This window comes from Etheostoma spectabile, unplaced genomic scaffold (genome assembly GCF_008692095.1).
Source record: "Etheostoma spectabile isolate EspeVRDwgs_2016 unplaced genomic scaffold, UIUC_Espe_1.0 scaffold00569757, whole genome shotgun sequence".
Classification (NCBI taxonomy): Eukaryota; Metazoa; Chordata; class Actinopteri; order Perciformes; family Percidae; genus Etheostoma; species Etheostoma spectabile.
Genome location: NW_022605301.1, coordinates 1 through 10,640, shown reverse-complemented (window position 1 = coordinate 10,640; position 10,640 = coordinate 1). Strand labels below are relative to the sequence as shown.

General features: G+C 44.2%; 1 protein-coding gene across 1 annotated transcript; it reads left to right on the top strand.

Moving 5' to 3' along the window:
* Positions 1–5,495: 5,495 nt before the first annotated feature.
* Positions 5,496–7,771, top strand: LOC116685306 (uncharacterized). Its single transcript, XM_032510427.1, has 2 exons — positions 5,496–5,763; positions 5,936–7,771. Exons 1-2 carry the CDS (start codon positions 5,496–5,498, stop codon positions 7,393–7,395), a joined length of 1,728 nt encoding a protein of 575 aa, XP_032366318.1. The 3' UTR covers positions 7,396–7,771.
* The last annotated feature ends 2,869 nt before the right edge of the window (positions 7,772–10,640 follow it).

Here is a 10,640-nt window from a genome sequence, read left to right as displayed (position 1 = left end):
TAATATTGTGACTACATTTCTTGAGTTATTATTGTATGAAATGATGGTTTAAGTTATGATAAATGTTTATATTAACTCAATGTTCACATCACTCCAGTTCAGAGGTCTTTAAAAATGCTTCTGGGGGTGGGGGGGTGGGGTAGAGTCCAGGTTAAAATATACACACGTTACTCTTTAAGTATCAACATATTATTAAATTAAAAGTGGGCGTGTACAGGGAGGGAAAAGAGGCTGATTCACATAAGCACACCGTAGGTATTATGTGATTTATAATCTGAATATTACTTACAGATGTGCATGCGCGCAGTTTTATAAATCTGATTTATTTTATTTTATTTTACGCGCAGTTTTATAAATGAGACCCCAGGTTATTTACATGGAGTCTGGTGGAGATATGCTGCTCTATACACGCTAAAAGTAGTGATTATTTACATGGAGTCTGGTGGAGATATGCTGCTCTATACACGCTAAAAGTAGTGATTATTTACATGGAGTCTGGTGGAGATATGCTGCTCTATACACGCTAAAAGTAGTGATTATTTACATGGAGTCTGGTGGAGATATGCTGCTCTATACACACTAAAAGTAGTGATTATTTACATGGAGTCTGGTGGAGATATGCTGCTCTATACATGCTAAAAACTGTAAGTAAACTTTATTTATATAGTATGTCAAAGTGACATCAGGATAATTATATAAAAATAATTAAAATACCAAAAATTCACTAAAAATTACTAAAATTTGCCCGAAGACACCCCGAGGGCTCCCAGCTGGAGGTGGAGCTGTTGTTAGACTTTTAATCTGAAAAGCCCCGAGTTACAGGAAACAGGAAGTGCGTGTCTAGCGGCGGGATAGCTGTGTGTTTGTTAGCTGCCGAGCTTCTGGGTGAGTTGTTTCGGGGACAGAGCTCCAGGTGAACCCGCACGCGTCCAGGTAAATATCTCAATACCTGCTCTTTGACACGGCAGCCAGAGCGCGTGCGAACAACAAGCGAAGAGAAGCCCGAGCGGCGCATGCGTCAACACGCCGGGCTAGCCCCGTTGTTAGCTCCGTTGTTAGCTTCGTGGCTAACGTGTAGCTCCGTTGTTACCTTCGTGGCTAGCGTGTAGCTCCGTTGTTAGCTTCGTGGCTAGCGTGTAGCTCCGTTGTTAGTTTCGTGGCTAACGTGTAGCTCCGTTGTTAGCTTCGTGGCTAACGTGTAGCTCCGTTGTTAGTTTCGTGGCTAACGTGTAGCTCCGTTATTAGCTCCTTGGCTAACTGCTAGCTCCGTTGTTAGCTTCGTGGCTAACTGCTAGCTCCGTTGTTAGCTCCGTTGTTAGCTTCGTGGCTAGCGTGTAGCTCCGTTGTTAGCTTCGTGGCTAACGTGTAGCTCCGCTGTTAGCTCCGTGGCTAACTGCTATTGTAACGGGTTGTACGTAGGTTCAGTTAAATTAAAACAGCGCCGTCTGCTGGTGGCACCTTCACATTGCGCTGCAGTGCTAAAAGTAATGAATTCTGGGTAATCTCCAGCAGAGACAATGTTAGCCAAAACGTGTTAAAGGAAGGGGACCAGGTTTCTCAGACTAAATCCAGGACATTTTCAGCTCAGAAGCTTATATATCTCCAAATTTTGTAAAACTTAAAACGGGGACACTAGACCTAGACCTGCTCTCATTAGGGGCTGAGGCCCCCCCCCCCCCCCCAGGTCTGATCCTAGACCCCCCCCTGCTGCTTAAATAAGAAGTCTTAATATTTCCAGATAGAAAGTCCTAATATTTCATAATGTTGTTGACTGATTATCTGACAGCTTTATTGCTCAAGGCTTGTTTCTGCAGCTCGTTGAGAATCAGAAACAATAAAAACTATTGAGGACATCATTTCCTTTGACGTTGATATTAAACGAGATCGCTCCAGTCGGCAGAAAACAGCTGCAGCGTGAGTTAATAGGATAATTATCCCTCTTATATTTACGTTCATAAAGTTCTTGTTTTGCTGCTGACAGACTCAGATTAATATTATAACATTAATATTATAACATTAATATTATAACATTAATATTCTCAGATTAATATTCTCAGATTAATATTCTCAGATTAATATTCTAACGTTATGAAAGGATTTCTAAGGAGGTCGACCTTTCTATTAAAGATTAAGATTCTTTTTAAAACATAAAAGTCCGCGAAATTGCGTTGGCCAACCCACCAGACTCCATGTAAATAATCAGTGATTTTAGCATCGTAACACACGGCTTCTAGAAAACTAAACCTCTCTGAGCACCGCTGGCTCTGGTGGTCTGGGGGGGGGGGGTGCAACCATTGGCTCCGTTTGGTCAGTGTTTTCTTTCTTTCATTCTAATTTGGGGGGGGCGGGGACGTCTGGTCACCCTCACCCAATGTTTTATTCTACTGTGTAGTTGTTGTGGCGTAGTTTAGCGCTGACTGTCGCTACGTTTAAGCTCAGAGCTGGATGCTAAGTTAGCTACGTTAGCATTGTTCCTGACCCGCTGGGCTCTCTGTCCGTGACGTCAGCGTGCCGCCCTGACCCGGTCTGGGTTCCATAAGCAGGGAACTGATATTGAATTAGATGTTGACCTTTATGTGTAAAAGGTAACGTTGGACGACAACGTGCAGTGTTAATGTAGCCGCTGTTCTGGTGTCGGAGCCACTGTAGCTACTATTTAATATTTAATAAACTGTATTTCTACACCAGAAATGCTTTTAGGAGTTGAGGATTTCATTTCTTTTACATTTTACTGTGAAATAGACACAGCTTTATGAACCATTCTTGTTCTACTACACGATCCCAGTTAGTTAACAGAAGGAGCAGAACTCCTGATAACGGCTGTGGGCTGCGTCTCAACGGGCCGCCCTGACCCGCTCTGGTTTTCCTCAAATACTACACTTGATCCGCCAGCTCGTACTCCAGTCCATGGTGCTTGTTTCTTAAAGCTCTGATTCTTTTACTGCGAAATTCACTTTACGGTACTTCAATATTTCAAGAAAGAAACTCCTGAAATAGTCCAAATGTTACTAGAAACTTGGAAAAGATCAATAATAAAGTACAGTAACATGAAAAGGTCTAAAGAAGTTGTAATATTTCAAGAGAGTGCACTGTGTGTATATGTGTGTTTATGTTACGTTGGGAACAACTCTGATTGGCTCATGATCAGACAGCGGTTTACGGAGCGGGACATGGGCTTTAAAAAAAAAAACGGAGCGTTCTATGAAATTAAAAAAAAATTGCTCCATTACTTAAATTTGATCGTGGGAAGTCAAGATCGTGATTGTGATTAAATTTAATTAATTGTGCAGCCCTACTCGCACCTCAAACTTTCCCAAAACCTTCGAACCCCACTTCTTCCCTTAAAGAAGCACCAGGTGTTGGGGCGACATCCTGCCCTTCTAGATTCTTTCAGGAAGAAGGGTTCAAGTCCGTAGGTTGGATAAAAGAACGTTTATTACCATGGAATATTCCAGAGACAAGGTTAAAGAGAATTATGCATCCATAGCTCTCCCTAAGTCTGTCTGACTCTTTTCCCTTTCTGCATGATCTTATGTGCACAGGGGCAGTTCATTTGCTACCACGTGACATGTTTGTGTGCTGTGTTTTGTCTTCAGAAGGTTAGTGCCAAGCAGAGCTTGGCCTGCAAAATAGATAACAGGTCTCAGACTGCTACTGGAGAGAACCTTCACCCAAACACAGGACGTGTCCCTAACCACCCTTGGCCCTGCTTTTCAGAATTAAACTCAGTGGGCAGAGCTATGGTTGGACACATTGTACCAAAACAACTTATTAAAAGGTCACAGTAAACTTTATGAACTATCACACTGAAACCAAGAAGACTATGTGTGATGCTTTTGCTCTTTAGCTCAAAATATAATGAATTTAACACACATGATTAATATAATACACTACGTGAATATAATGATGTTGATGCATACATGATATGAATATATTTAATCCCAACACAGGCCGGCCTTGTTGCTCCATCAAAACCTCTTTCTGAACTTTCCATTTCCACACAGGAACATCTGGAGATGTTGTGCTAAATGAAGTGTGGTTGGTCCAGGCTACTGTGCATGTAGCTTGGAGCTCCAGTTAATGACTTTTGGGCCTCCCCCCCCCCCCCCCTCTCTTGGGTCTACCAAAGGCACCTTCAGCAGATGGCAAGATGGCGACAGGAGCAGGAAAGAAGGAGCAACCATCAACAGTGAAGGAGGAAGAGGAGGAGCTGCCTGTAGCAATAAAGGAGGAGGAGGAGGAGCCTGCAGCAATAAAGCAGGAGGAGGAGGAAGAGGAGGAGCAGCCTGCAGCAGTGAAGGAGGAGGAGGAGCCTGCAGCACTGGAGGAAGAGGAGGAGGAGGAGTATGTGGTGGAGAAGGTGTTGGACCGCAGAGTGGTGAAGGGAAGAGTAGAGTTTCTGCTGAAATGGAAGGGGTTCTCAGAGTAAGTATGAGTCTAGAATATTACTACTTGGTGTTCTTAGTCCTGAGATAATATATTATATATATATATATATATATATATATATAAATATATATATATATATATATATATATATATAATATATAATATATATATATATATATATATATATATATATATATATATATATATATTGCAAATAAGTGTCAGCATTGTATCATGCTCTCAAAGTTGAAGGTTTGGTATTTTGACATTACTTTGAAGACCCACAAATAATCTCACAAGATGGCAGCAGAACAAAGGAATAACAGGAATGCTAATTAGAGTGAGAATAGATTGTCTAAAAACAAAGTGTGAGGAGATGTTCTTCTGTCTGCTCTCACCTTTCCAGTGAGGAGAACACATGGGAGCCACAAGACAACCTGGACCTGGACCTGATCACCGAGTACCTGCAGACACACAAGGAGACGGAGGAGAAAAAAAAGAAGGAGGGCAAGAGGAAAGGTGTCAGGGAGGAGAAGGTGAGTGAAGGAAAGAGGGTTCTCCAGACTGAAGAGTCCCACAAATCTAATCTAATCTCAATATTATTGAATCACACAGAGGGTTCCACAGATGTATTTAAGGATTTATATATTATGTAGCGCCCCCTGATGGCCGATATTCAGCAGATTTGTTCAACAAACTCAGAATGGGATGACGGTCATTTTGACATTTCATAAGTGAAATAACTTTGCTGAAAAAAAGATTAATCCTGCTGGTACCTGACTTTTCCTAAAAGTGTCTGTATTTTCATTTAAAATGTTTTCAAATTATTTACACCAAAGCCCAAAAAAATATGATCAGTTTACCCTATTTTGGCCATACACGGTCATATTGACCGCAAGGGCTTTCACTGCATTCTTTATGTAACCATTCGCGCGATTGATCTTGGTTGCTTAGTAACTATCATTGTCTTTGTTAGAGAAACGTCACTAGCCTTTTTGTATTTGTCGGTAGCCCATTAGATTACAGTACCTACACTGCTTTTGATTACTTAGTTAGAAACCCATTTTGTAAAAATGTCCAGAATGAATGACCGATTTAGGAGGTATATGACTGTTGAAACTGCCTTGGAGATGCTTCAGAACATGGGAAGGGATGATTCTGATGCTGGGGCTCTATCGGAGTCGGAGGAAAGTGACAGTGACCGTTCCTGGGTGAAGGATAGGTCCAACACTTCATCCTCATCAGAGAGGGAGTCCGCAGGCCAACAGCGGAAAAAGAGGAGACGACTGTCCTCTAAGAATTCGGATCGAAATATTGCGTTTAGGCTCGATGGTCCCTTTGATGGCGTTGAGCCGGCCACGGCTGATGTTTGCGGTGAGTTTGGCTACATAGCTGTTCTGGTCATATTTGCAATTGTAGGGTGTTATTATTATTATTATTATTATTAGTCTAGTTGTTGTTATAGCTATTATAGTTTTTTTTTGGCGTTCCCAAACCATTAGACGTACCCCTCGAGCCAACATACAGCCCACCTGAGTCATCACAGCCGGAGGCGGCTGTGGAAACGGGCAGGACGGGACGGCGTGGACGGTGCTTCCTCTGAGTGACCGTCCAGGGAGAACGCAGAGCCAAAACGTCCTGACAGAAGCTGCTGGCCCCACAGCGCACGCACAACGCAACGTTGAAGATGCGCTCACAGCCTTTGTGTGTCTCTTGGATGATGGCATGCTGAAGCACATCAGGGACTGCACCGTGGCTGAGGCCCATCGGCACCTTGGTGACAGCTCCTGGGACCTGACAGTGGCGGAGCTAAAGGCATTTATAGCCCTGCTGTATGTCCGCGGGGCACAGGGTGCAAAACACATCAATGTGGACAGTTTGTGGTCAGAAAAATGGGGCCTGCCCTTTTTCACAGAAACAATGGCCAGAAACCGATTCAGAGAGGTCCTGAAATTCCTGCGGTTCGATAAAAAAGAAACGAGACGCATTCATCTGCAGGATGACGAGTTTGCCCTGGTGTCGGCAACATGGAACAAGTTTGTGGCAAACAGCATAGCTTGTTACAAGCCTGGTGCTGACATTACCATTGATGAGCAGCTGTTCCCCACCAAGGCCCGGTGCAAATTTATTCAGTACATGGGGAACAAGCCTGATAAATTCGGCATAAAATTTTGGCTGGCTGCGGATGTGCAGTCCAAATATATGCTGAATGGGGCTCCGTATCTCGGTAAAGAGGAGAGCAAAGGTCAGCTCCTGGGAGAGAGTGTGGTGCTGAAACTGGCGGAGCCGTTTCTGGGGAAGGGAAGAAACATTACGACTGATCATTTCTTCACCTCCCTAAAACTAGCCACTGCCTTACAGGCCAAAAAGACCAGCCTGGTTGGCACCCTGGGCGAAGCAAAACGCGAGTGTCCTCCCTCTGTAAAAGAGCCGGCAGAGCTGTTCAGCACCAAGGTGCTGAAATGTGCTAATGCCACACTGACCATTTACCAGGGAAAGCCGAGACAAAATGTCTGCATTTTGAGCTCATTGCACACAAGTGTGGGAATAACAGATGGACCGAAGGCAAAACCCGAGTCTGTGACTTATTATAATAACACCAAACACGCCGTAGATGTTCTGGATCAGATGGCGAAGGCGTACTCCGTGAAAGACGGTACACGAAGATGGCCAGTGGCTGTATTTTATAACATCCTCGACCTGGCTGGAATAAATGCACATGTCCTATACAAGGAGTGCACCAGCAGCAGGATTCCAAGAAGGAGGTTTCTGCTGCAGTTGGCAGAGGAGCTGAGAGCAGAGTTCATGGAGGGGAAGAGGGCAGCAGCGCACGGGGCCGGTCCGCAGCAACAGCCACCACCGCACCTGGCACAAAAACGCCGGCAGTGCCAGGTGAGGAGGAGCTGCAATCAGAACAAGACACAAGACACCTGCAACACATGCCGCAAACCCGTCTGTGGCAATTGTGTCAAAAGACGAGCCGTCACCTGCGTCGACTGCGTTTGAAAAGCCAAATGTAGCCAACACATGTGTTTGTAATTAGTTGTTTCATGGTTCGTTCTCGGCTCTTTTTGTTATCAGCTCGGTTCCAGCTTTGACAATTTGCCTATTTTCTTTGTCATTTGTGTTAAAAATATAATCTTAATGTATATAAAAAAGTTATAGCGCACCAGCAGTAAAACTGCCACAGCAACTGAACTGAGAGCGGAGTTTATGGAGAAGAAAGGGCAGCGCTGCACACCACAGCAGACACCAGAACGGAGTTAGAGCCGGGTTAGCACACGTATACACGTTCAAATGAGCTACTTTTAGATGCTATTTGTTATGTTTCCATACCATATTTTTTATGAAATAATTACGCTACTATGTCATGATATGAAACACATAGCCTATTAGTCCTTCTACTCTAACGTATAATTAAACTTGTTAAATTCTGCATTTTGGTGTTATTTCGTTCATCTAAAGATATTCTAACACAATACATGCATTGATATCACAATTAGGTATTTTTTAATTAGAGGTTATAGAGTTAGGAATCTGGCGGTCAAAATGACCCGCTCATGGCAGTTCTAGTAGTTATGGAATCCCGGCACTTCTAGTGTTAAAAAACAAAATCTCAGGTTTCACATTAATAGTATTTCATTTGGACAAGATATCCAAAAGTTTGCGTGGGTTGCTAGCTACAAAAATAGTTTTTTCACAACTTAACCATAATCATTCAGTGTCTGTTAGCTCACAGGGCTCTAGGGTGCTAGTTAGCGTCTGTTAGCTCAGAGTGCTCTAGGGTGCTAGTTAGCGTCTGTTAGCTCAGAGTGCTCTAGGGTGCTAGTTAGCGTCTGTTAGCTAGCAGGGCTCTAGGGTGCTAGTTAGTGTTTGTTAGCTCACAGGGCTCTAGGGTGCTAGTTAGTGTCTGTTAGCTCACAGGGCTCTAGGGTGCTAGTTAGCGTCTGTTAGCTAGCAGGGCTCTAGGGTGCTAGTTAGCGTCTGTTAGCTAGCAGGGCTCTAGGGTGCTAGTTAGCGTCTGTTAGCTAGCAGGGCTCTAGGGTGCTAGTTAGCGTCTGTTAGCTAGCAGGGCTCTAGGGTGCTAGTTAGCGTCTGTTAGCTAGTAGGGCTCTAGGGTGCTAGTTAATAATTTGTGATCGCAATATTGATCAAAATTTATCAAAATTATTGTGATTATCATTTTGGCTGTAATCATGCAGCCCTATTTCACATTAATAGTATTTAATTTGGACAAGATATCCAAGTTTGTGTGGGTTTCTAGCTACAAAACATTTACATTACATTTTTAATCCAAACAGAATTCTTTTATTAGTTCTTCGTAACGCCCGTCTTAAGACGCTATACGCCGAGCTTCAGGCAGAACCACGAGACCCCGGACGAGTCTGAAAAAGTGTTTGGCACATTCACGATTTTTGACAGACATCCCGACCCCAAACGGATGTGGCCGACGTCAAGTGATGAAGTTTTGATCAAGAGATGCGTGGATATGCAAAACCTACTTTTTCAAACTCGTCCTGGGTTTATTTTATTATTATTTTTGGATGATTTATTCATGGGATTTTGACATAACAGGTACATAATATACCTCATCCATAAAATGAAACCAATACAAGAGTCAATCTGTGACACAAGGTACTAACAGAGGGACGATTTACACCCAGTTCCCCCCCCCCCCCCCCCCCCCCCCCCCTCCCATACAGAGATATCATTGAGATGAAATTTAATAGGTTAAAAGGGTTTTGATTCAGGTAAGCGTGGTAGTGGTAGTCTAATGTAGGCTGTTATATAATACTACTACTTATATATAACATACAGGACAGGAATGCTCACACGCTCTCAAAGAAACAATGGATAACAATTAAAAGAAATAAAGTAAATAAATATCAGGAGAGAATGTAAAAGCAACAACAAAAAACTAAAACAGACAAAACAGCTACTGCTTATGGGGGGGGTGGGGGGGGCAGTTAGTTCCCTAGACACCAGGGTCAATGTCTATATGAAGAGACCTAACATGATCTAGGAAGGGTTTGATGGAATCTCCATTCTAAGAAGTGAAGAGAATATTGGATTTTGTCTAATATCATGAATTGAAGTGAATCCTTTATCCATTGAGAGGGGGGGGGCAAGAACTTTTCCACCGCAAGAGAATGACACGTCTTGCTAGTAGTGAGAAAGGAAGCAAGATCAGCAATAGGGCGCAGCAGGAGGCCAATGGGCACCAAACAGGGCCAGTAGTGGTGAGGGGTGAATGTTGGCAGATGTGATGCCTGAGAGGGCGTCAAAAACGCTTAACCAAAGGAGCAAGGGCGGGGCAAGACCAGAACACGTGAGTGAGATGGCTGGGCCCTGGTGACACCTGTCACAGTTTGGATCGATGTCAGGGTAGATACGGGCTACGTCAGACCAGGAACTCTATGAACCACTTTGCACTGAAACCCTCCACGGCGAGCACAGACGGACGAGGAGGGACAGAGGGCGCATTCCCAGACATCAGGACCTCTGTCCTCACCAAGCTCTGCAGACCAAGCATCACGGGAAGCATCAGGGGTTGTCTGACTTTGAGAAGAGGATTGTACAGTATTGAAATGGAACCTTTGAGACTTGGGTCAACACTAAGTCTGGTATCAATGAGAGAGGGGGCGGGAGGGAAGGGACGCCAGGAAAATGTTGCAAACTAAATGGGTGGGCTTTAGGTTGAAAACCTGACTTAGTTGGTCGAAGGAAGCAGATATGCCACTGATGTAAAGTTGTTTTATTGACACAATCCCTAGGTCTTTCAGACCTAAAAGCCTGGTCAATAACTGACGGAGTTAACAGAGGATGTAGCTGGCTAGGCAGGTGGTAGCTGTAGCCCAAAGTGCCGCCTGATCTGGTTCCAAGTTCTAAGGAAGTTTTTCACTACCACACTACTGGAGTGTGCGGTTGGTGACGAAGACGGGGGGCACAACAGGGACATCAAAGAGGGGGGGACTACATGAGGCTTCCTCCACCTGCAGCCATGGTGGAGGTGGCTGTTGGAGTGGCACCAGTTGCAATATCGTTCATGTTGGCAGCCCAATAGTAGAGCAGAACGTTGGGTAGAGCTAGGCCGCCAGGGTTTAGGTTTTTGCCGAATTTCTTTTTTAGGGGCGGCTGTGGCTCAGTGGTAGAGCGGTGTCTGCCAATCGGGAGGTTGGTGGTTCGATCCCCGCCCCTGCAGTCATTGTCGAAGTGTCCTTGGGCAAGACACTGAACCCCGAGTTGCCCCG

Bases quoted from the DNA above. Each gene is read 5' to 3' on its own strand.
- LOC116685306 (XM_032510427.1), top strand. From the start codon at position 5,496: ATGACTGTTGAAACTGCCTTGGAGATGCTTCAGAACATGGGAAGGGAT. The intron at 5,764-5,935 runs GTGAGTTTGGCT...GAGTCATCACAG, and splicing joins GGCCACGGCTGATGTTTGCG to CCGGAGGCGGCTGTGGAAAC.